General features: G+C 40.4%; 1 protein-coding gene across 1 annotated transcript in view; it reads right to left on the bottom strand.

Annotated features, from left to right (window-relative positions):
• Positions 1–843: 843 nt before the first annotated feature.
• The window catches only part of PHF3 (PHD finger protein 3), a 138,354-nt gene continuing 111,627 nt past the window's right edge, over positions 844–27,570 (bottom strand). Inside the window, 5 exon segments of the mRNA XM_040349904.1 lie at positions 844–2,266; positions 2,268–3,763; positions 15,334–15,529; positions 17,246–17,335; positions 20,785–20,941. Of these exon segments, the coding sequence (XP_040205838.1) occupies positions 1,652–2,266; positions 2,268–3,763; positions 15,334–15,529; positions 17,246–17,335; positions 20,785–20,941 (2,554 nt within the window). The 3' untranslated portion in view covers positions 844–1,651.

Below are 27,570 nucleotides of genomic sequence, written 5' to 3'. Positions count from 1 at the left end.
TGGTCCCTGTGTAGATCCAGACTTTGCCCATCACGGTGAGCATACCCCAGAGGTATCTTTAGGGTCTGGAAAACACTGGAATAAACAACGGCAAAGGACCTGTGCAGCACCATGTGGCTAAACACATTGCAGAGAACAGTGCCTGAGCAGGGTCCAGCGCCCATAGCAACATTACAGGCCATCCCCAGTGTGGGGTCTAGGTATGGTTCCCACGGTTTTACCAAGGTTTCACTGAATTGAACTCATTGGGGGTTATTTACGAAAGGCAAATCCACTTTGCACTACAAGTGCACTGGAAATTGCACTGAACTTGGAAGTGCAGTCGCTGTAGATCCGAGGGAGACATGCAAGGAAAATAAAAAACAGCATTTTAGCTTACATATGATTGTATAATAAAATCAGCAGAGCTTCCCCTCATTTCAGATCTACCCCTTAGATTTTCTGCGACTGCACTGCCAAGTGCACTTTCAGTGCAATTTCAAGTGCACTTTGCACTTGTAGTGCAAAGTGGATTTGTCTTTCGTAAATAACCCCCGTTGTTTCTATTGTATTTGTAGAAGGCAGTTAAGAGGTTGACTGAAGAAGTAAGTAGGAAATAGTTACGCATAGAATAGTGTTTTAAGAAACATCTATGTTGCGCTTATAGCCACTTGGATCCAACTGTGATTTTTCCAGTGAAGTTGTTAAATTTAAAGAGATGTTGGTTGGATGCTACGGGCAACCCAGTTTACAACATGAAGTCCGGCATTTTATGTATGTTCTTGAAATCTAATAAAAAGATACATGCATACTAATAAAATGTAGTTAATAAAATGATTCAAGCACAGAAAACAGGCAAGCATGTTATGCAAATGCAAGAAATAATACTAAAATCTTTACTTTTCAACAGGAATTAAACAACATTTCGTACACAGTAATGAGACAAAATATGTTAGTTTTTTTATCATCTTTAAAATCAAAATATTCCTTAAAATATTTACATTTTACAGTATAAAAAATAGCAAAACACAAGAATGTACAAGCAGAGATTTCAAGTTTTAAAGCGCAAACAATTTTTCTAATTTTAACTTACTAACAGAAGATGTAAGCTTAAAAGTTAAATATATTTCCCCTATGGCAAGTGCATTTCAAAGCTATAGTAACCGAACGGCTTCTTAATACATCCATGATAAAAATCATTTCTGATATGCTAGCTTTAAGAAATTGATGGATCAGTGTAATTTTGACAGAAGTAAGCTTTTTTTACAGCACCAAATAATTATACAGTTTTCTAAACAGTAATTTATGGATCCTGAATCTGTTCTGGTTTTAAAAAGAGTGCAATTAAAAAGTTTTTTTTTTTTTTTTTTTTTTTTTTTAAGAACGGGTTTTAAAATATTTGCAATACTTCAAATGCAAAAATGCTGTACATTATGTATAATTTCTAACTAAATATCTTAACTGAATATTTAGAAAGAAATTCATTACGCTTTTAAATGAGGATTGTAAAAGATGTTAAAAACATTATATTTTAGTGAGAATTGAACATCAATGAATATATAACGGGCAGTCAGGCTTTACAATAACACATTTTTTTTCAGGAAAAAACACTGACACTTAATAGAAAAGGATGGCACAAATAAAATTAAAAAAATGTAAAAAAGCAGTGCTTTCATCGTTTGCTTTTACTTTTATCACTGTGGTCCCTGCTCCTGTCCTTGTGGTGCCTGTCTTTCTCTTTTTCTTCTTCTCGATTTCTGTCCCTAGTTTTATCTTTATCATGACTCCGATCCTCACTCTTTGATTTATCACTACTCCTCCTTTCTTTACTTGTTCTACTGTCTGAAGACTTGTCACTGTGAGAAGCTCTAGATTTTTCTTTTTCTCTGTGTGACTCATCGCGGCTCTTCCGATCTCTGTCATGGCTCCTTTCTTTGTCTCTACGCCTGCTTCTTTCAGAGTCTCTATCTCCATGCTTTTCACTTCCTAATTCTTTTTCATGCCTTTTTTCCCTTGAATGGTGAGACTCACTATAGAATCTTTGTCTATGTTCACTTCTGCTTCCTCGACTGAAGCTTCTGTCACGATCTGGTTTGTCCCAAGGGTCACTATGGCGCCTTTCTTGAACTCTGTGATCTTTAAGACACAGCTTTTGAGGTGCCTGGTACATGACTTGTTCTGGATTTAAAAGATGTCCACTCGTAATGGGGCCAAAAAAATGTGGTTGACGAGGTATCTGAAGTGCTGGATGCCAAGCAACCAATGGATTATGAATAATGGGGTCTGCCAGACTGAAATCTAGGAGGTCTTGGAAAATTGAAACCCAGTGGAGTTGGAAGCAGAGGTGGTATATGAGGAGGATATGAAAATATTGGATTACCCTGCAATGGAAAGCTGGGAGGATGATGGAATGGAAATGGAGGAGGGTTGCTCTTTAAAGGTAGAAATGGAGGCTGTTGTATCCTTAATGGTGAGAAGTTTCCTGTAAAAGTAGGAACTGAATTTTTGCTAGATGTTTCTGCCTGCGAAGAATTTGATGCCTGTGACTGAGATTTGTTTGCTGCCAAAGCTCTGCGAAATTGCTGCAGAGGGTCGGTTTCATCAATTAGAAGATCTGGAGGATACTGTCTGGTATTTTCATTTCTTGATGATTCAGCACTTTCTACCTCATTCTTTGTAGAAGAGGACAAGCTGCTTTTAGACCTATCACTCCTAGATGTAAGTATATCACTTTCTTCATGGGAGTGTTTCCTATTCCTATCTTTTTTATGTCTCAAAGTGCTTTCACTGATCTCTTTATCGTTTGCTGCATCCTCCCTATTTTTACTTATATCACAGTCTTTTAAATCTAGAGAGTTAATATGACTTCTTGTGGCAGCTTGCCTTGGATCCCTTTTGATATGCATTAATTTTGAAGGTTTCACAGAGTTTTCACTGGCATCTACAGATGATGTATTTTCACCATCAGTGCCGATTTTGTTTTCAGGAACTGGAGATAAGTTTGGATTAACCGTATCCTCAATTTCTTGACTAAAATCGGCAGGGCCTGCTGAATTTCCTTTCTCAATCGTTTCATCACTTGACCGTGCATTTATTTTGGCCAAATACACTTCAGTAGGAACATCTTGAGGTTTGTCTTTTAGGGATACAGACAATTTTCCAGTCTGAGACAGAATTATTGGTGTTGGATTCTCTTTTGCCTCTTCTACAATGTTAGGGGTCATATCCATTTCTACGTCTTTATTAGGAATTGTTTCAGTAGTAATACTTTCATCTTTCAGTTTTTTTCCAACCTTAAATATTTGATCCCTGATTTTTTTAACAGAAGGTTTATGTTCAAATGTACTTTCTGTAGTTCCCAAAAGAGACTGTAATATGTCATCCACAGGCAATGGTTTGTTGGCTAGATCTAGAGTTGATTGGGGATTTTCCCACCCAACTAAAACTCCTGGAAGGAACCTTAATGGTTTTGGTGGCTCTCTCTTAACAGTTTCTGGTACCGATTCAACACTTGCTTGAGGTTCTTCATCATTATCTGAAAGCTGAGGTCTGTTTCTACTCTTGTGTAACACAGCAGAGAAAGAATTGAAAAAATCATTTTCATCATCATCATCATCGTCATCATTATTATTATCGTCTCCATCAACATCATTTCTACTCTTTTTCTCAGGAACACTTAATAATGTTCCTAGTTGGTCATCATCGAGGCTTGTGCTGTGTTGCCTTTTCACTTTCTGACGAATTATCAAGGCCAAAAGTAGATTGGGTCTTCTTGTTTCTAGACCTGTGTTAAAGAGGAAATGATTTATACTTTAAAAATATATATGACATTCATATACTGTAAATTAAGTACCATGTTAGTGTTAATAAATATCTTGTTATAATCCCCTCGCAATTTTTTTTAAAAAAAGTAATAGCATATGCATGGTGTTAAATCTAGAAATTGTGATCAAACTTCTTTATAAAATGCAGCACCCTGTTTAGAGTATCTATACGTTCCTGGCATGCAGGACATACACAACATGTCATGATTTTTCAGCATCATTAACATTTGGTACTAGGAACTCCCATTGAAATCCAAAGTGTTTTGATACATAGCTTGCAATCAAGCCATAATACAATCTGCAATAATATAGCTTCTAGGATCAAAAGCTTAAAATCTCTACCACACTGTCTCATGCACACATGCAAGGTGTACTAACTGTTTTGGATGTGCAAGAACTGTGGAAATTGGATTTTTGGTACTTCATAGTGACATCATCCTAGTATACCATAATTTCTTCATGAAATACAATATACTTCACTAAAATTATAAATAAATAAAAATAGAAATATGCAAGGACACTAAAGATGCAAGAAACCACTGACCGACTAATTTAAAGGATAAGTTCACCTTTTAAAAAAAAAATTAAAAATAATAAAAATGCAAATTGTTTTGCAGGTAAAAAAAAATGTAATTTTGTTTTATGGAAGCCTGGAAAGCATTGCACTGATGATCAGCAGATTGTGGGTGCTCTTGCAGACTGTGTGCAAACTGTTTGGCCGTACATTGTATGGCCAAGCAGTTACACACTAGGAGGAAGCATCAATGAACTACCACAACACGCTCAACAGCGCCATGGAAGTTTGAGAACTACAAGCCGACAGTTGCAAAGCGTGTCGGACCTTGTAGTTTTCTATTCACAGAAATCTGAATGAATGACGTGGCTGGGCGGGCGGAGCCTTGCATGGCCACATTCTTTACAGAGTGTGAGAGAGAGGCGGGGAAGATTTCCGGCCGGCTGTCACAGCCAGAGAGGTTCAGAGTCTGTGAATTTGTAACCTGTTACACCTTAAATATGGGTACAACATGTTACAAAAAGGTGAACTTATCCTTTAAAACATAAAGGATAAACTAAAATATTTTTATCATAAAAGGAATATGAATTAAGTGGCTCTGTGAATTAATGTTAGAGATGGCATTTTAACCACTTAAGGACTGCCTCCTGCACATATACGTCGGCAGAATGGCATGGCTGGGCACAAGCACGTACCTGTACGTCCTTTTTAAGTGCCCAGCCGTGGGTCGCGGGCGCACGCCCGCGACCCGGTCCAAAGCTCCGTGACCGCGGCCCCAATCGCCGCCGGAGTCCCACGATCGGTCCCCGGAGCTGAAGAACGGGGAGAGCTTTGTGTAAACAGACCTTCCCCGTTCTTCACTGTGGCGCTGTCATTGATCGTCTGTTCCCTGATATAGGGAAAGGCGATCAATGACATCACACGTCCAGCCCCGCCCCCCTACAGTTAGAAACACATATGAGGTCACACTTAACCCCTTCAGCACCCCCTAGTGGTTAACTCCCAACTGCAATTGTCATTTTCACAGTAAACAATGCATTTTTATAGCAATTTTTGCTGTGAAAATGACAATGGTCCCAAAAACGTGTCAAAATTGTCCGATGTGTCCGCCATGTCGCAGTCACGTAAAAAAAAAAAATCGCTGATCACCGCCATTAGTAGTAAAAAAAAAAAAAAATTTTTATAAAAATGCAATAAAACTATCCACTATTTTGTAAACGCCATACATTTTGCGCAAACCAATCGATAAACGCTTATTGCGATTTTTTTTACCAAAAATAGGTAGAAGAATACGTATCGGCCCAAACTGAGAAAAATAAATATATATATATATTTGGGGGATATTTATTATAGCAAAAAGTAAAAAATATTGAATTTTTTTCAAAATTGTCGCTCTATTTTTGTTTATAGCGCAAAAAATAAAAACCGCAGAGGTGATCAAATACCACCAAAAGAAAGCTCTATTTGTGGGCAAAAAAGGACGCCAATTTTGTTTGGGAGCCACGTCGCACGACCGCGCAATTGTCAGTTAAAGCGACGCAGTGCCGAATCGCAAAAAAAATAAATATATATATTTAAAAAAAACTGTATAAATGGACATAAAAGAAACAAAATGAAAATAAATACACTAAACTAAATAAGACCATAAATAGCCATAAATAGCCAAACGTGTAATAAAGTAAAGGGTATTTAATTTGCTAAATCAGAAAGTTCTATACTTCCATCTACTTATTAAAACTTACCACAATTCACCCAAAGAGTTATTACCGTGCAGTTAACATTTGCCAGCTAAAATGTGGCGAATGTTGCCGGGGGAAAGTCAATAAATCCAACATAGTGAGCATGCCTAGATTTAACAATTTTATAAATATATGGCCAGATTCACGTACGGCGGCTTAAAGTTGTGCGGGCGTAGCGTATGTAATTTACGTTACGACGCGGAAAGTTAGAGAGGCAAGTGCTGTATTCACAAAGCACTTGCGTCCTAAGTTACGGCAGCGTAGCGTAAATGTTCCGGCGTAAGCACGCCTAATTCAAATTGTGAAGAGGTGGGCGTGTTTTATGTAAATAAAGCATGACCCCACGTAAATGACGTTTTTTTTAACAAAAGGCGCATGCGCCGTCCGTGGACGTATCCCATTGCGCATGCTCCAAATCACGTTGCAAATAGTCAATGCTTTCGACGTGAACGTAACCTACGCCCAGCCCTATTCTGAATCGACTTACGCAAACAACGTGAAATTCGACGGCGGTTCCGACGTCCATACTTAACATTGGCTGCGCCATCTTTTTGGTGGTTTATCTTTACGCCTGAAAACGCCTTACGTAAACGGCGTATCTTTACTGCGACGGGCGAGCGTACGTTCGAGAATAGGCGTATCTCGCGGATTTACATATTCTAGGTGTAAATCAGCGTACACGCCCCTAGCGGCCAACGTAAATAGACAGCTAAGATACGACGCCGCTCGTATCTTAGCAACATTTAAGCGTATCTCAGTTTGAGCATACACTTAAATGTAGTACGGCGCGGATTCAGAGTTACGATGGCGTAACTATACCTGAATCTGCCTAATAGAGTAGGAGAGGGTATTGTAAAAGCACAAGAAAGATCAGAATCTCTACTGCTGCCTATAGGAGATTGGGCACTGGTACAAAAAAGCTGTTCGTAAATCAGAATCCCTTTCCACTCCCATCATGCTTCAGTTTTGTTCAAAAACAGTAGTAGGAGTGATCAAAAGACTTAGGCCGCGTACACACGATCAGTCCATCCGATGACAACGGTCCGAAGGACCGTTCTCATCGGTTAACCGATGAACCTGACTGATATTCCATTGCGCCTACACACCATCGGTTAAAAAACCGATCGTGTTAGAACGCGGTGACGTAAAACACAACGACGTGCTGAAAAAAACGAAGTTCAATGCTTCCAAGCATGCGTCGACTTGATTCTGAGCATGCGCAAGTTTTTAACCAATGCTTTTGCATACCAACGATTGGTTTTGACCTATCGGTTAGGCGTCCATCGGTTCAATTTTAAAGCAAGTTCTCATTTTTTTGACTGAAGGTGAAATAACCTATGGGGCCTACACACGATCGGTTTGGACTGATGAAAACGGTCCTTCAGACCGTTCTCCTCTGGCGATCCTATCGTGTGTACATGGCCATAGGGTGTATCCCTTAATGAATTTCAAGAAAAGGATTTTACAGCAAGTCAAAAATCATGTTTTTTCAATCATGCATTAACAAACAGGGTATAGGGTATAAGTAAGAGACATAAGGGAGTCCAAAAACAATCCAAATGAGGGGTAGCAACAAAGAAAGAAAACACCCACAAAAACAGGGTAAAACGGGCTACTTGCAGCTCAAAGAGCTGCCTAATGAACAATATATCCGAAAGACTGTATCAGCCAAGGCAGCGGTCCCCAACCTTTTTGAAACCGGAGACAGGCTGCGTGGAAGAAAATTGTGCCAAGGCCCAGGGGTGGGGATTCGCACGGGGTATGCGATTTTTTGCAGGGAATTTGTTGACGCAATGGCTGGTGTTAGAGCTTCAATCATCATGGCACCATGGTTGATATGGTGTCAGGATGATTGAAGTGCATTATTTCTATTACTTTTTAATATAAAATGATCACCATAATGCAGAATCAGTGGGAGCCCTGAGCACAAGACTTGCCACTGTCGCCTGCCACCAGACGCAGATTGACACTTGCCACGTCGCCTGCTACCAAATATGGATTGTCACTTGCCACGTCACCTGCCACCAGGTGCAGCTTGTCAATTGCAACTAGATGGAGCTTGTTATTTGCCACCAGATGTGGATTGTCACTTGCCACATCACCTGCCTTCAAATGCCGCTTGTCACTTGCCACGTTGCCTGCCATCAGATGCGGATTGTCACTTGCCATGTCGCCTGCCACCAGATGCAGATTGTCACTTGTCACGTCGCCTGCAACCAGATGTGGATTGTCACTTGCCACGTCGCCTGCCACCTGATGTGGACTGTCACTTGCTATGCTGCCTTCCACCAGATGTGGATTGTCACTGCCTTATCGACAGCACTGGTCCATTGAGCACAGAGACAGGCCTCCGTGCAGTGGTGGGTTCCAAGTAAGGGTGGAAGAGCGGTGATGTGGGACAGACAGGGAGAGAAGTCATCTCTCTGCTCCCCGTCGCACCTCCGACATTCAAAAGGCCTGGCTGTGAGGGTGGAAGAGCAGTGATGCGGGGAGAGATGATGACATCTCTCTGCTCCTCGCTGCACCTCCAACTTTGAAGTGGTCCTTTTGTGAGGGCAGAAAAGCGGTGAAGCGGGGCGGGTGGAGAGAGATGTCATCTCTTTGCTTCCCGCCGCACATCTGACAGTGCAGCCTTTGTAGCCCGGCTGCAGAGAGGCCGCAGCCCGGGGACCCCTGAGCTAAGCATGAAAGTTCACCTTTTTAGAAAGTGTGACAAGCAGATCAAGTGCCAACCTTGCAATTTAGGGAAACAGATGTCTGTTGCTGAAATGCCCAAAAGGCACTAACTGAGTCCGTCTTGAAAGGAAAAGGTAGAACTTTTTCCCATAGCCTTGAATGATGGGCTGCTTAAGCTACCTAGAAATGATGGATGAGAGGCAGGCTGTCCCCTACAAGGACCTTCATGAATGACAGGCAGTCAGTCAGCCAGCCAGAAAGAAGATGTATCTGAGAGATAAACTTGAACCACTCGCTTCCATCACATCCAAACAGTTGAGAGAACCCACCCTGGAATGTACAGGAGGACAAGAGACAGTCATGAACTCAGAAACTCATCTTGCAAAGTTCATGGAAACAAGGAAGGTTACCTTGTGGGCCAGAGTGGACAGAGGAATATCTCTGACAGGCTTAAAAGATGGACAGAGTGGAAAGAGTTGACAGAACTGGGTTAAAATCCCATGGAGACACAGATGGACATACAGGAGGAACTATGTGGTGCAACATCTTGTACAAAGGAATCGGATATATCGCAGTTTTTGCGATTCGGCACTGCGTCACTTTAACGGACACTTGCGCGGTCTTGCGACGTGGCTCCAAAACAAAATTTACATCCTTTTTTTCCCCATAAATAGAGCTTTCCTTTGATGGTATTTTATCACCTCTGCGGTTTTCATTTTTTGCACTATAAACAAAAATAGAGCGACAATTTTGAAAAAAAAAAAAAAAGCAATATTTTTTACTTTTTGCTATAATAAATATCCCCCAAATATATATATACTTATAACAAATGTCCTCAGATTAGGCCAATACGTATTCTTCTACATAGTTTTGGTTAAAAAAAAAAATGCAACAAGCGTTTATTGATTGGTTTGCGCAAAAGTTTCTAGCGTCGACAAAATAGGGGATAGTTTTATGGCATTTTTATTGATATTTTTTTTTTACTAGTAATGGCGGCGATCAGCGATTTTTATCATGACTGCGACATTATGGCGGACATATCGGACACTTTTGTCGCTTTAGTGAATTTACTGAAAAGGTTTAACAGGCTGGGGACACTTGAAGAAACTGAGAATGCTAACTTTAGAGAAGTCAGAAGCATGTCTCTCCAATTCTAGACACGTGCGTCAATCAATAAGGACCAGAATTGTATCCTTAACCGCTTGCCGACCACTGCACACTGATATACGTCGGCAGAATGGCAGCGGTGGGAAAATCGACGTACAGGCACGTCCCCTTTAAAACGCTGCATTATGGGCATGCGCTCTGTAAATGTGCCAGCGGACACAATGTCCGCCGGTTGATCGTGATATGGAGCAGCAGAACAGGGAGATGTTTATGTAAACCAGGAAGTGATTCTATCTGGGGGGGGGGGGGTCATTACAACATAACAGAGATCACTGCTGTTCTGCCTAGCAACATAAGAGGGATCTACTTCTCCCTGTCATCGGGAGCAGTGATCTCTATCATGTTGTGATGAACCTATCCACCCCACAGTTGGAATCACTCCCTAGGACACACTTAACCTTTTGATTGTCCCCTAGTGTTTAACCCCTTCCCTACACAGTAATCAGTGCATTTTTATAGCACTGATCTCTGTACAATTGACATTGGTGCCACAATGACGCAGTCACGATAAAAATTGCAGATCACCTCCATTACTAATATTTTTTTAAAAAATGCCATAAATCTATCCCCTATTTTGTAGATGCTATAACTTTTGCGCAAACCTATCAATATACGCTTATTGCAATTTTTACCAAAAATATGTAGAATACATATCAGCCTAAACTGAGGAAAAAAATTTGCTTTTTCATATATATATATATATATATATATATATATATATACATATATACACATATACACATATATATATATATATATATATATATATATATATATATATATATATATATATATATATATATATATATATATATAAGGGATTTATTATAGCAAATAGTAAAAAAAATAGCTTTTTTTCCAAATTGTCGTTTTTGTTTATAGCACAACAAATAAAAAAACGCAGAGGTGATAAAATACCACCAAAATAAAGCTCTATTTGTGGGGGAAAAAATACAATATTTTTGAGTGCAACGTCACATGGCGCAATTGTCAGTTAAAGAGACGCAGTGCTGTATCGCAAAAAGTGCTTTGGTCAGGAAGGGGGTAAATTCTTCCAGGGCTTAAGTGGCTAAAGTAGAACTAAAGGCAAAACTTTTTTTGATTTTGGATAAAGTAGGGGAGGGTTATAACCACTTTCAGGTTTGTCCCAAAGATGGCAATGAAGGTCTGCACACCGCTATTATCTACACTCTTTAGCAATTCTTTAGCAACCAACAATAGATATTTGATAGATATGTATCAATCTTCTAGTTCAGTAATTTAAAATAGAGTGTAAACAAATAACAAAAATGCTTTACTAGACAAATGTATACAATAGGTACAAATATTCAAGTATATCATATTAAGCATAATCCAGCATAGGCATTCGCTCCACTGTTAAATCCAATCAACAAAAATACATGTACAATGAGCACCACTTTAATCATATAGTAGCCAATGTTCAGAAATGCACACAGTAATTCAGTACCCAGAATAATGAATAGGATAGCTAAGGAAAAAAAAGAAAAGAAAAATCATTTTGGGGAAGAACCCCCTTTCTCAAAAACCTCCTACCTACACTGAGTTTTTCCTTCTCCCCTCTCTCTTTTCACCAGGGTCTGGCTCAGCATGTTTGCCTTCAGTTTTAATTTAATGTGTTGCAGCTCGCAATGTTTCAACATTAAAACTGCAGGGGTTAAGAGTAACAAGTGGCATGCTCCATAATTCAGGGCAAAGCAGTAGTACCCTACACAGCAGAGATACATAGTACGTGTACTGGAGAGCTCCTGGCAGGACCCAGTGAAACATGTCATACCAGAATGTTTGTGCCCCTCCAGTAGGCATACTCCCTGAGGACTCTTTGGGGACAGGATTCCACCAGTGGGTGTAGCACAACCCTGGACCTGTACAGAGCTCTGTGGAAGCTCGGAGGCAAATAAGCTGTACACTTTCAAAGAACAGTTTTTGCTTGCACATGATTGGATTATGGAAGTCAGCAAAGCTTTACCTCATTCATCAAGCAAAGGAATAATTCCCTTGCAAAGTAAAAAAGTTCCTTGCAATGAGAACAGCCTATTAATCTTTAATAAAGCAACCCCTGTGTGTCTGGAGAGCGCTCCAAGGTCACATTACAGGCCAACTCTAAATTATCATGTTGGGGTCTGGGCATGGCCTCCACGGCTATGCCTGAGAAACAGCGGACTTGAATAAAAGAATTTTGATTTAAAAACAAAGTGAAAAAGGGTTTGCTGTTCTCTGAATTCTTTCTGAGAAGCAAATACATTCACTGTTCTGGGACACTAGCAAAAAACTGAAGCATGATGGGAGTGGGAGGGGCTATCCTGGCTAACAGCTTTGTTCCCCAGTGTCCAATCTCCTGCAGTCAGAAATTCAACCCATTAATCTTCTAATTACTTCTACACTGTGTCCCTTAAAGTGGTTGTAAATCCTCACATATGCCCAGTGAAGTGGACAGCTTCAGGCGATATACAGCAATTAAACAAATCCTCCTTCATAAGTTTTACTTGATAATCTGCAGTCTTCTCTTCCCTACACCCCTTCAAACGGGCAGAAAAGTGTTAAAATCTTTCTTTATTTGTAGCACAGAGGAGGGCCGGAGAGGCTGCAGTTACAGTGTGTGAGAGCTGTTTGGAGGAAAAGAACACACCCCCTACACACAGCAGAACTGTGTTCAGAATAGACAAGTTCTATGCTCATTTCCCTCTCCAACACAAATTTATCTCATGTGTCGGGAAAATCCTCAGAAGTGACTCATGCTAATAACAGAGGAACGAAGCACCAGAGAGAAACTACACTTAGAGCTTTGGAGAAAGAAAAGTAAACACTACAGATTTTAATGAACAATTAAGAAATTGTATTTTGTTTAGCACAAACTGATTGGGCTTCAATGAGAAACACCAGCTTTAAAATAAATAAAAACATCCCCCCCACACATCTACTATATTTTCTAAGGATTTTAGCAAATTTTACTGCAGGACATCTTCTGTAAATACAAAAAAACAAGCATCTAAACTTGATCTAATCTTTTATTGCAACATGTCAGATAAAAAGGGTGGTAGATGCGTCTATGTCCTTTTTATCTGACTTCCATGAATGCTTGAACTTTATGGATGTTGTCTTTTTTGGACTTGTGGTATTGGCACTTGAAGAATAGTTGCTGCAGTGCACCAACAGCTGTGGTTCAGTCTCAGTACTGCACTAGCCAAGTGAGCTGTTTTTTAAAATTTCCAGAAGAGACATAGGAAAACTGTAAACACTTTTCCTATGGGCCGCTAACTGAAACTGTTTAGAAACAGAACTAAATGGGAGGCTCAGGAGGGAGCGGACGTCAATAGCTTATGGTTATGTATAATACTGTTAGATGCTGAGTCTTATATTAAATTAGTTAAATATAAGTTATTGTACCATTAATTAGTTAATTATTAAGTTAATGCAATTTAAACTGTGAGACGATGCCTAATAAAAACAATGAGCAATATTTTTTTAAGGTAATACATATAAAGCAGGACGTTTTTATACTGGGAGGCTTAGTAGCACTCAAGAAAAAAACAGGTCCAGCCAAGATAGCTCGGTTTTACCCCCAAGCATCTAATACCTGCTGGCGTTGCAATGACCTTGGGGGCGATTTGATTCACACATTATCTGCGCCTTCCTACAGCCATTCTGGGAGAGCATTTTCAAACTCATATCTAATGTCACTCAAAACCAGATAACAAACTCCGTCAGCCTTGGCGATACTAAATCTAGGAATTGAGGCTATACACCCTTCATCTAGATATGTCACATCCCACATTCTCTTGGCATCCAGACTAAACATAATGCGGTTGTGGAAATCAGAAAAAGTCCCGACATCTGCCCAAGTTGTGGATATGGTAAATCTGCACTACACTTACGAATCCATTATGGCGGCTTGCAATGGACAAGCCGATAAGATCAGAAAAGCCTGGGTCCCCTGGTCCTCCTGTTCTAGAGCTGTACCAATCCCCTGACGAACTATGCCAGATAGATTTCTTCTTGACCGAGCAATTTGTATTCACTGTTGGTTTACTGTTTTAGTGTAAATGTATCTACAACGCTTTTGGAAATACACTTGGTAGAGATTCAATCTCTCCATCCTATCTACATCAGCGGTGTGCTTCCCCCCTGGGCCACAAAAGTGCTCCCAATTGGGGTGGCCTAGGGGTCGAAGTAACCATACCTACTGAACAGCATGCCTGTATACCTTGTAGCACTCTGTTAGACTACAGCACTCATGTTCTACTCTGTTATTATTTTGACGTTGTTGCACGACGAACATTGTATACATTGTTATGTACTTACCTGTTAAACTCAATAAAAACTGATTGAAGAAAAAAAAAAAAACAGGCAAGTATTCATATATTTTTATGTCGAAAGAGATAGAATTACTAAAGTGTTTGTTAACCCAAAAATTTAAAAAATAAATAGAGATCCCGGTCCCTTAAAGTAGATTAAACAGCACAGTGCTTGTGCTGTGTAATCATCTGCCCCTCTCTAGAAGGTAAAAAACCTGGCTGATCCTGCAACTTCCTGTATCTCCCTCTCTGAGTACGTCCCTCCGTAATCCGTAGCTCTGCTCTACTCTCTCCTCTCCCCCTCCTCCCTGTCAGCTCCGTGTTTTGTGTCTTTGTCTCTGCCCCACCAATAAATTTATATATATATATATATATATATATATATATATATATATATAGTCACTGGTAGCCCCTCTGTTACAGATTGGCATAGTACATTGTATTCGGCTTTTATAAAAACGAGGCATGTAAATATATTTTTAGATCGATCTTCAGGCTGGTCACTTGACTCTCGGCTGGTTTCCAGGGCTACTGCAAGAGGGGGCCGAGCAGCCATGTGACCTCCCCGGCTGATGTCAGAGGGAGATCTCGGCCCCTCCTGCAGAAGCCAAGCGGCCGCGAGTCACATGACCGGCCTGAAGATCGTTCTAAAAAGGTATTTATTTGGCTTGTTTTGATAAAAGACTTAAACGGTGTGGTATGCATAGCTCTAATAGAGGGGCTGCCAGTGATTTATATATTTGCGTTAAACACTTTCATACCTTGAGCCAGTAATCCTATCTCAACTGAAGACTAATAAAGGATGAGAATTCAATTTGCAGCCATCATTACCACTTCTCACTGTGCTGTGATGGTAAGCAGAGAACAGTGTCTCCACTCCTTATGGCAGCTACAAACTGCTGCACAGTACACAGTCACTATTATGGGTAATCGCTTTTATAAAACGGACAACCTAGTAGTGTCCAAGCATCAGGGACATACAACAGGACCACCTTCACAGTTCAAATTACGTGACAGCAGTAGTTCTAATATATCATGATTTCCATATGTCTAAAGCTGTTAAAGTTTATGAATTTATTTATTAGTAACTGAAAACATTTTTTTTAAATATTAAATCTTACCGGGTCCATCAAAAGGTACAAAAAAATGTGGGATTTTTTCAGAGGCTCCTAAAGGAATTAGATACATGTCTTTTACCTGCCTCATATTGTTTGCTACTACACCATAACGCTTTCTGCTACTAAAGTAAGAATAGAGTAATGTGTAAGAAATCTGATCTTCTTCAGTCTCTGGACAAAAGCGAATTATACAGGTTTCCTAAAAAAAACAAAAAAAACAAAAACAAATTGGTTATCATTAGTTTGTGTAGATTTATAAATTTCAACTCGTCCTTATCAAAACACATCATAATATTGATTTATTTTACAAAACCAAATAAATATCTTAAAGTGTTGGGATGACAGTCAGAATAAATGGTACCCAATCACAACACACTTTGTGCCTTTAGTTACATGACTAAAAAAAATGGAATTAAAGTGAGAAAGAAGACAGGAAAAGGAGAAGAGTAATGGAAAGAAGGAAAATGAACCAATAATGGAATGAAGGAAAATGAAGGAATAATGGAAGCAAGGAAGGAAAATATATATATATATATTATACATTCCACGGAACAAACGTAATGCTTTTCAAGAGGAGGCAGCTCAGCATTAAGTGAATTCCCCCATTTCTGCTAATGTTATAATCCGCCTACAGTATTTGACTATACAATAGTAAAAAAGTAAATCTTGTTGTACAGAAAGTGGCTTCAATAAGTTAAAGCAGTTGTAAGCCGCAGATGAAAAAATGCATACTAGCACAGTATGAAATACTCACCTTGGAATGAACCCCTCCAGTGTTGTAAAGTCACCTTTATGAGGGCCGACATGTTCCTCCTGTATTTCTTCTGGGTTCGCAAGCTCTGGCGATGTGATTGGCCGGAGCTGCGATTATGTGACTCCCAAGCATGCGTGTGGAAAGCCCTTTGTTCCGGCACGAAGCTCTTTCGGCAAGGTATGCCGGACCTTTAGAGCGCATGCGCCATGTGCATGTGAATATCTCCTATACGGTGCACATTTAGGAGATATACATTTTAAATACAGGAAAGCCTTATTATAGGCTTACCTGTAGGTAAAAATTACCAAGCAGGGTTTACAACCGCTTTAATCAGTTGCTTACTGGTCCTTGAACAACTGGGTCTTCTGACTTTTAGGACCCATTTAGAGCATCATCATGTATTGCCTTAAAAAAAAAAAAAGTGCCTGTAGCATTATTGGCAGCATACTGTGCTGCAATGCAAGTCTGTCAGCAAGACTGCATAATAAAGTGTGTTCCAGTAACACCTACGTTACATACGCCACATGTGAATGGGTCCTCTAGATTTTTCTGTATTCTTTTGAAAAGTACAAAACCATTCCAAAATGATTCAAGCTGCAAATCCTTGAAAACAACATGAACAAAATGCTTTGATGCATTTTACTGAAGCAGCTTAATCAGGCAAAAATGCTGTAAACTATTCTTATGTTAAAATCCACAAGCACAGAAAAAGCAAACTGTATGTTTTTTTAGCATTTCCTAATTTAGAGTGATACTAACTAATAACAGATATCTGGTACCCAGTCACAGCGCAAAAATGAAAAAACTGCATCAAGTCACGTTTTCAAGTTTACTGCAGTGACAGAGCTGAAAGCATTATTTTAAAATATATAGTGTACATTGTTAAATTAGTGGTCTGCCTTATAGAATAACCATATCCAGGAATGGCAACACCCTAAATGAGCTTGTCTAAAATAAATGAACCACTGAAACACGCGTGGGTGAGAGGTACACACCTTGCTATGCATTTCCCAAATCTTCTCAAACTGCATGTGAGGCTCCTAAATAAAAATCTGACCTTTTTGTAACCAGTGAAGATAACAATAACAATCAGATGCTGGCAAAGAAGCAAAATGGAGATCACTTGTCAGATATTCTGTTAATAATGTTCATCATCAGTACCTTAGTTCCAGAGGCCTTTATCTTTTCTACATAATCCCAAACAGTCTGTGGCGAAATTCTTCCACCCACTTGGATACTTTCAGGGAGGTCCTATGTGGGATGCACATTTTTAAATGAGTTTTCAGAATTGTTTAGCACAATCAAAAGAAAGAATATATAAAATCTGTACATTGCAGGTTACATAGAATGGAATTGACTCAAGTCTAAGAAAGGGTTCTTATTGTACACTTCAGTAATGAAATACAGTGGTGCCTTGGATTAAGAGCATAATTTTTTCTAGGAGAAGGCTTGCAATCCAAAGCACTTGTATATCAAAGCGAGTTTCCCCATAGGAGTCAATGGAAACTCGGATAATTCGTTACACAGTGACTTCTATTGTATGTAGTATCGCATGTGGCCAGAGGTGAGTGGCACCGGAGACACTCGGTAATGGAGTGTTTCTGAGCATCTCCAAGCAGCTCTGAGTGTCACCGGCACCCCCGCACCTCTGGCCAAACATGGTACTGCACACCCCAGAGGCTTGAATCCAGCTCATTTTGCGAGACAATGCTCGCAAACCGAGTCAGGATTTTAAAAAAAATTATATCTCATATCGCAAAGCGATTGTTAACCGCGTTACTCACAATCCAAGTTTGTTATGCTTAGCAAAGCAAGGCGAGTTTTCTGTGTGATTAATTATTAAAATAAAGATCACCATCTTAAAATGAATCTATATTTATTTTTTTGGGTGTACATTTGAATGTAAATAGAGCAATCCGTCTTATCAATGGGTATTAATATTTGTTTTATAAAAGTATTGCTGTTTACAGTTTGTATATAATATATATATATATACATACATATATATATATACACACACACACACACACACACACACACACACACACACACACATATATATACACATACACACACACACTGTATGTGTGTGAGCAGGGCCCTCTTAATCCTCTTGTATTTTATTGTAACTGTATTGTCTCCCTTTTATATTGTAAAGTGCTGCGTAAACTGTTGGCGCTATATAAATCCTGTATAATAATTATATATACATATACACATACACATATATACACACACAGTATCTCACAAAAGTGAGTACACCCCCCTCACATTTTTGTATATATTTTATTATATCTTTTTATGTGACAACACTGAAGAAATGACACTTTGGTACAATGGTGTGCCGTTGGGAGACTGGGCTAGCCGCTCTGATCACTCAGTTCTCGGTGTGGAGCTGGTGGAGGACAGCTACAGCTACAGCATCGGTGCTGCATCCACCTAGGTAAGTATGAATGCTTTGTTTTTTTTAAATGCTGCAAGTAGACAGAAAAGAAAAGGAAGGACACAACTATTTGACATTTGTAAATCAGTGCAAATCTAAACACTTGCACTCCCTTAACTGTACAAACTCTTAACAGTACGTCACATCCCAGGGGAAGAGTAGTATATTCTCCATTACAATAAACAAAGTATTCAGGCCTTAGGACATAACTACCATATGCTGCAGAAAACAAGATCAGTTTGCAGAAAAATGGTGGGAACCTTCAGTTCGTTTCAGTCTTGATTTTTTTTAAAGAAGCAAATGTGGTTAGGCATAGAGAGATTATGTTGTACAGTATGCAATGAGGTTGAGAAGGCCTTAATGCACACTGGACATTTTTACAGCTGCTGTTATTGGCGTCAGACCTTTTCTTCTACAGTCCATAAACTCCCCATCATGTTATCTTACGTGTCCATGCACACACAGGCTGTTATCAACTGTTTTTGGCAGGGGCGTTTTTGGGCTGTAAAAAATAATAAAAACGAGTGCGCTCTGAGAAGAGTTTTTCAGCTGTAAAAACTCTCTAACTTCAAACAATTCAGATAAACGATCAAAAACGCGTCTCACCGGCGTTTAATGTTTTTGATCCCATTGATTTAAAAAAAGAAAAGCTGAAAAATGCTAAAGAATGCTATTGCAAAAAAATGCTGCCTTTCCTCACAGCAAGAGGAGTGCTTTGAAAAAGGAGCCATGGGCGTTAGCTGCGCACTCTTTTCCCACTAACATCCCCAGCCACCCGGCGTCGCTGTGTTGCGGGAGACCTGAGCGAGTGTCCCCGACTCCCGGAATACTGGACACGCTTGTCCTCAGTCCTCCTCACACTCTCACAGACTGTCATTGGGTACTAAGTAACTGCACTACATAAAGAAGTTAATGTTTACAGACAATATCATACCTACAAATTATCATACTTACCTGCTGACTGTCTCGTGTAGTATCTCTGCATTTTCTGACCCTCTCTTGTAGTATCTCTGCTGTCTCTGCCCATCTTGGGTACTATGTCTGCAGTCTCTGCCCATCTCTTGTACCATGTCTGCAGTCTCTGCCCATATCCAGTACTATGCCTGCAGTCTCTGACCTTCTCCTGTAGCATGTCTGCAGTCTCTGACCATCTCCGGTAGTACATCTGCAGTTTGACCATCTCCTGTAGCAGGTTTACAGTCTCTGCACATCTCCTGTACTATGTCTGCAGTCTCTGCCCATCTCCTGTACTATGTCTGCGGTCTCTGACCCTCCCTTGTATGTCTGCAGTCTCTGACCCTCCCTTGTATGTCTGCAGTCTCTGACCCTCCCTTGTATGTCTGCAGTCTCTGACCATCCCCTGTAGTAGGTCTGCAGTCTCTGACCATCCCCTGTAGTAGGTCTGCAGTCTTTGACCATCCCCTGTAGTAGGTCTGCAGTCTTTGACCATCCCCTGTAGTAGGTCTGCAGTCTTTGACCATCCCCTGTAGTAGGTCTGCAGTCTTTGACCATCCCCTGTAGTAGGTCTGCAGTCTTTGACCATCCCCTGTAGTAGGTCTGCAGTCTTTGACCATCCCCTGTAGTAGGTCTGCAGTCTTTGACCATCCCATGTAGTAGGTCTGCAGTCTTTGACCATCCCCTGTAGTAGGTCTGCAGTCTTTGACCATCCCCTGTAGTAGGTCTGCAGTCTCTGACCATCTCCTGATGTACGTCTGCAGTCAGACCATCTCCTGATGTACGTCTGCAGTCAGACCATCTCCTGATGTACGTCTGTAGTCTCTGATCAGCTCTTGTATCATGTCTGCATTCGCTGAACCTTTCTTGTATTGGGTCTGCAGTCTCTGACCATCTCTTGTAGTGGGTCTGCAGTCTCTGACCCATTCTTGTATCATGTCTGCAATTTTTGACCATCCCCTGTACTATGTATGCAGTTTCTGACCATCTCCTGTAGTATGTCTGCATTCTCCGACTATCTCTGACCATCTAGTCTAGTATTTTTTTTGGGGGGGGGGGCTGTAGCTCCTCTTTAGGTTATCTGTTGTGATTAGAATACATGCAGGGAGTGTTGATTTAAAAATAAAAAATTCTGCTTGAATTTTTTTTGATGAAAGCCATGGACAGTAATCGTGATGCATTGTGATATATCGTGGAATTGAATCATTGACATGATAATCGTAATCAAATAAAATCGTGAGACCAGTAAAGGTGCGCACCTCTACAATATGTATTCAAATATTTAAGAACATTATAGAATTACCTCGGTTAAATGTTCTAATGATCCAGATACAGGGTATGCCTTGATAACAAATTTTGCCACAGAAGGCATATTAAGAAATCCTTTCCAAATACAGGTCAAACGGGACAAAAATGTTGATTCATCTTCAGCTGCTTCAGTAATATTAAAAGGCTCGGAACTAAAACAAGATTCATAAAAAAAATAATAGCTTTTTGGAAGACATTTTTTAAAAGGGTTCACTTATAACTGACATGCACTATGCATTTTAAAAGTTAATACACAGCAGGTAAAAAAAGTATTAAACAAGTCACCATTTTTCTCAGCAAATATATTTCTAAGACCCCTTTCACACTGAGGCGCTTCTAAACTGCCAATAAAACACTGAGCGCTTTTGCGGTGCTTTTAAGGCACTAAAGTAAATAAATAATAATAATATTGGCTCTCTGCTCGTTCCGAGAATTCATAGCGTAGCTGCTCCCCCCTCCCTTCTCCCCCTCCCTCTTCAGTGTGTTCTGATGTTCAGACAATTCCAGTAGAGATAGCTGCACTTTAGTGACTGTGAAAGGTAGGAGAAGACACAGAGTGCTGTGCATTAGTATCTACACTAAATTCCTATTTATCAGTGTGAAAACTAGTTTTTTTGTAAAATATACTTTTGGATTTGGCAGCAGACCAGCATTACATGAATTACGGTTATAGTAATATAATGAAATAAAATCAAAGCTAATACTGATCCTTCCTGCCTTTTAAAGGAACACTAAAGTCAAAATGTTTATTTTTTTTAAATAACAAACATGTTATACTTACCTCTACTGTGCAGCTCGTTTTGCACAGAGTGTCCCCGAACCGTGTCTTCTGGGGTCCCTCGGCGGCTGTCTCAGCTCCTCCTCGCAAAAGCTTTCTACCTTCATGCGAGCAATCTTGCATGGTGGAAAGCTTTTGCGAGCGCGTTCCCGTGATACAGTGTCGGCCATAGCCGCCGACTGTATCACTCGGCCCGCCCCCCAGCGCGCCGCGTCATCCGCTGTGATTGACAGCAGCGCCAGCCAATGGCTGCGCTGCTATCAATCCGCCCAGCCTAGCCAATCAACGGCCAGGCTGGGAAACCAAGAACATCACATGGACGCGCCCGGGGATTTCGAACGGTCAGGTAAGTAAAACGGGGGCTCGGGGCTGGTACCATCGGATGTTTTTTCACCTCAATGCATAGGATGCATTAAGGTGAAAAAACATTTACCTTTACAACCCCTTTAAGTGCCAGCCATATTTGCTGCCTTCCAAGTGCCAGTCATCCTTCTTGCCTTCCAAGTGTCAGCCATCCTTCTTGCCTTCCAAGTGTCAGCCATCTTTCCTGCCTTCCAAGTGGCAGAGGGATTGGGGGGGGGGGGGGGGCGATGGGATCAGTGACAGAGGAAAGATTTTTAATGTACAATAAAGGAGACTCTGGGGAAATATGAGGGGTCTAAACAGGAATATTTCACTTTAGATGTGGGGGAGTTGTCAGTCTCCCTCTCCTATGTACTGTACACAGGTACGCGCTCTACACATAGCACTGTGTTCATTTCAGAGAACACACACAGGAAGCAGGTTACTATGCTCCCTACCTTGTATCCTCTTCTGATATAACATAGTGCTATGTGTAGAGAGCTTACCTGTGTTCATTGGTGCACATGGGAAGGGTTCAGCGATGATCCCCCTCCTCCCATGGGCTGAAAGACCCCGACAAAGAAGTGAAAATATCACGCTGCCTCTTCTTCTGGGTTTTAGCTGGGGACATGCTACCATGAAAACAGAGGCATGTGAAGAGCGTGCTCACTCTAGAGAGCAGCTTGGATGTGCACCTCTTCAGCAAGCACACCCACTTGTCCAAGAGAGGAAGGGACTGAAAGAGGGGGTGGATTGAGCTATGAGTAAGCACTGAGTATCAGTGCGAAACGTCAGCTGTGTATCCCGTTTTCACCTTTTTGCTGTGGATTGTAGTGTATTCCATTTTACCATTAAAAGGACAATTCAGGAATCTTTTCCAGGAGTGCGGCTGTCCAAATATTTTATTTTTTGTATTTTGGGGCTGGATTGTGGCGCTCTATCCACCCCCAGGAAACTTTTGAACGGAGACAGAACTGTTAGAGGCTGCTTCTGGATTCTTAAAAAGACTATTTATTCTGCAAAATCTAAAGGACTGGGGAAAGAAAGAAATGCAATGGTATGAGGGTAACATGTACTACTTATTTTTGCATTTTCATACTTCTCCTTTAAGTTAAGTTTAATAAAATGTAATGACGCAGGAAAAAGTATTGCACATAAAGAAAGGGAGGTGCAAAAAGGCATGTAAAGCCAAGACACCAGCTGAAATCTATCAGTAATTAGAAAGCAATCCTGCCCCTCGTCAGTGCAAATTAATATCAGCTGGTTCAGTCTCAACTGATGGCCTATATGTAAAAAGATGTCTCATTATCAAGATCTCACACACAAAAAAAACTCATGATGGGTAAAAGCAAAGTGCACTCTCAAGACCTTTGGAACCTTATTGTTGCAAAACATACTGATGGCATTGGTTAAAGCGAAGGTCCACACAAAAATAGAACCTCAGTTTTTGGGAACCCCGACCCCCCCCCCCCCTCCAGTGTCATATTTGGCACCTTTCAGGGGAAGGGGGGTGCAGATACCTGTGTAATACATATATTTTCACCCACTTCTGGGCACGCGGGCATACTGGTGTCCATTTAATAAAAGTCAGCAGCTGCAGTATTTGTAGCTGCTGGCTTTTATTTTTTTTTAGGCAGACCTCTGCTTTAACCACTTCAGCCCTGGAAGATTTGGCTGCTCAATGAGCGGGCCATTTTCTGCGATACGGCACTGTGTCGCTTTAACTGACAATTGTGTGGTCGTGCGACATTGTACCCGAACAAAATTTACGTTCTTTTTTTCCCCACAAATAGAGCTTCCTTTTGATGGTATTTGATCATCTCTGCGGTTTTAATTTGTTGCGCTATAAACAAAGAAAGAGTGACTATTTAAAAAAAACACAATATTTTGTACTTTTTGCTATAATAAATACCAACATATTTTTTTTCAAAATCAAATCAAATTAAATTGATTGGTTTTCGCAAAAGTTATAGCGTCTACAAAATAGGGGATAGATTGACATTTTTATTATTATTATTTTTTCTACTAGTAATGGCGGCGATCTGTGATTTTTATCGGTACAGCGACATTATGGCGGACACATTTTTGGGACCATTGCCATTTATGCAGTGATTAGTGCTATAAAAATGCACTGATTACTGTGTAAATGTCACTGGCAGGGAAGGGGTTAAACCTAGGGGGCGATCAAGGGGTTAAATGTGTTCTCTAGTGTGTGTTCCAACTGTTAGGGGAGGGGACTGACTAGAGGAGATGACAGATCGTGGTTCCCAGCTTATAGGAACTCACGATCTGCATCTCCTCTCAGAACAGAACAGGTATATTTGCTTTTTCACACACGTGTCCCTGTTCTGTCTTTCGTGCCCACGATCGCTCATGGCTGGCAGTCATCGTGACCGCCGGTCACAAACATTGGCTTCTACGCAGTGCTGCGGGCGCGTCAGGTTAAAAACGAACCAACGTACAGCTACGACGGTTTGCGGGATCATTCCGACCTGCCGCCGTGTCGGCAAGTGGTTAAAGAAGGATTTCTAAACTTCTGAATGTTCCAGTAAGCACTGTTGGGGTCATATTTCAAAAGTGGAAAGAACATAACTTCACCATAAACCAGCTACAACCAGGTGCTCCTTACAAAATTTCTGACAGAGGAGTGAAAATAGTTTTTAGAAGACTTGTCCAATAGCCAATGAACATTTGGGGAGAGCTTCAGAGAGACCTGGAATTATCAGGTACAATTGTTTCAAAGAAAACAATAAGTAATGCACTCAACCGCCATGACTTGTATGTGCACACTCAACACACAAGATTTCATTGCTGAAAAAAAACATGTTGAAGTTGTTTGAAGTTTGCTGCACAACATTTAGACAAGCCTGTGAAATACTGGGAAAATATAGTCTGGTCAGATGAGCCAACATTTAGCTCTTTAGATTGCTTAATACACACCATGTTTGGAGGTCAAATAGCACTGCGCATGTCCCCAAAAACACCTCCATACCAACAGTGAAGTTTGGAGGTGGGAACATCATGGTGTGAGGCTGTTTTTCAACATACAGTGCTAGCAAACTTCATGTCATTGAAGGAAGGCTGAATGGAAAAATGTAAGACATTCTTGATAAAAATCTGCTGCCATCTGCTAGAATGATGATGAGGATGAAACAGGGGTGCACATTTCAGCAAGACAATAATCCCAAACACAAAGCCAAGGAAACTCTCAATTGGTTTCAAGGAAAGAAAATAAAGCTGCTAGAATGGTCCAGCCAATCACCTGACTTGAATCCAATAGAAAATCTATGGAAAGAACTAAAAGATTAGAGCTTATAGAAGAGACCCACAACACCTTCAAGAGTTCAAGACTGTGTGTGTGGTAGAATGGGACAAAATCACACCTGAGCAATTCATAGGACTAGTTTCTCCATATGTATTGAAGCTGTCATTACCAACAAAAGATTTTGTATGAAATAAATACCTTTCAGTTAGTGTGTTCAATACTTTTTCCTTGTGTCATTCCATTTTATATCACATAACTTAATTTCTGAACTTAAAGCGGGAGTTCCGCGGGAAAACAGTTTTTTTTAAATACCTTTTTGTAACGCTGGTGGTACGAAGAAAATAGTACTCACCAGTCTCATCCTCGCAGCCGCTAGCAGGACGATATCCCTCAGAAATATATTTTATAAAATATCGTAATGGACATTGCCATCTTTACTCCGGGCACTCTGAAGCCCTCCTGTAGGATCTTCCGGGATGCGGTGAATGCTGTCCAGCATTCACCACTCTATCCCGTGCATGCGCAGTGTGACGGCGAGGCGCGCTGTCAACACTGCAGAGTTGCTAGGACAACGGCCGGCAGCGTCCTGAAAAGGACACTCCCGCTGTGACTAGCATACAAATCCTTTTTTTTATCAGCGAGAGCTCAGAACGCCCTGAGCAGCTGATACAAAGGTGAGGCAATGCAAGCTCCTAAAAAACGTTCGAAATATCGCAAGATTTCTCCTCTGGCTGCTGAAATGAATAGTGTCTCGTCATCGTCCAGAGACACACGTGATAGCTCCCAAAATCCTTTGCGGAGCTAAGCGACGCGCCCAGTCCCGCAACCCTACAACCAGGAAGTGCCTGGTCGAGCTGCTACAAAGAGGGTATGTCGATTTTTATAATTTTTGGGAACAGCGAAATCGTTATGTACATCGGGGGGACTAGTAAATCATACAAAGTGACCTAATCGGGTGAACCTCCACTTTAATTGTGTTGGTTTCTTTGTATGTATGGATTGCATGGTTTGAAAATGTTTATATCAATAGCACCTTTAGAAATATATTTACCTAGAAAAATGGTGACCAGTTCAATATTTATTTTACCTGCAATATATTTGATACCTTCTTTATAAATTCCTCTAAAATACACAAGCTTAAAAGGATATGAGGATGTCAATTACATTTACAAAAGGGTGAATCATACTTTGTTTCTGTTAAGGACAGCGACACCATCCTCTGTGCTGCTCAAACCAAACTAATTATTGCCAGGGAAAGCTTCATAGGTTACTGACAGATGTTTTCCCTGTTATATTGCGCACATTTCTGATTAATATTAATTACAAAACAGAATCCGGTCTTATCTACTTAAGTTAAGGAAAGAACAAGAAAAGCTTTCAGATTTCAAAAAGTGATGAATAAAAATATTTATTATCCTTTTTAGAATTTTAAAAATAGGACATATAATCTAACATTTTCTTTTCATTTTAACTAGTTTTAACTTATTTTGTTGAATTAAAAAAAAAAAAAAAAATGTGCAAGACTAAAAAAAATTAGAATTTTACCTTACCTGTAAATTTCTGATCTTGGAGAACAGTACAAGACAGTTACATACTGTAGTAGGTAAGGTTGAAAAAAAGACACAAGTCCAACCTATGTGTGCGATTATATGTCAGCATTACATTGTATATCCCTGTATGTTGGAAAAAATTTTAAACTCTCGATGCCCCCTGCTGAGACCACCGCCTGTGGAAGGGAATTCCACATCCTTGCCGCTCTTACAGTAAAGAACCCTCATACAAATTTAAACCTCTTTTCTTCTAAATTTAATGAGTGGCCACATGTCTTGTTAAACTCCCTTCCGCAAAAAAGTTTTATCCCTATTGTGGGGTCACCAGTACGGTATTTGTAAATTAAAATTATATCCCTTCTCAAGCGTCTCTTCTCCAGCGAGAATAAGTTCAGTGCTCACAACCTTTCCTCATTACCAACATCCTCCAGACCCTTTATTACCTTTGTTGCCCTTCTTTGTACTCGCTCATATTTCCAGTACATCCTTCCTGAGGACTGGTTCCCAGAACTGGACAGCATACTCTAGGTGCTGCCGGACCAGTGTCTTGTAGAGCGGGAGTATTATCGTTTTATCTCTGGAGTTGATCTCCTTGTTAATGCATGCCAATATTCTGTTTGCTTTGTTAGCAGCAGCTTGGCATTGAATGCCATTGCTGAGCCCATCATACACTAGGACCCCCAGGTTCTTTTCCATCCTAGATTCCCCCAGAGGTTCTCCCCCGAGTGTATAGATTGCATTCATATTTTTGCCACCCAAATGCAGTATTTTAAATTTTTCTACATTAAATCTCATTTGCCATGTAGTGCGGAGAAGTTAATCACCTGCTTAGCTTAGTATCGTCCG

The sequence above is a fragment of the Rana temporaria genome, chromosome 4, assembly GCF_905171775.1.
Source record: "Rana temporaria chromosome 4, aRanTem1.1, whole genome shotgun sequence".
Taxonomy (NCBI): Eukaryota; Metazoa; Chordata; class Amphibia; order Anura; family Ranidae; genus Rana; species Rana temporaria.
The sequence above is the reverse complement of the archived record's forward strand: the minus strand, read 5'-3'. Positions and strand labels throughout refer to the sequence as shown.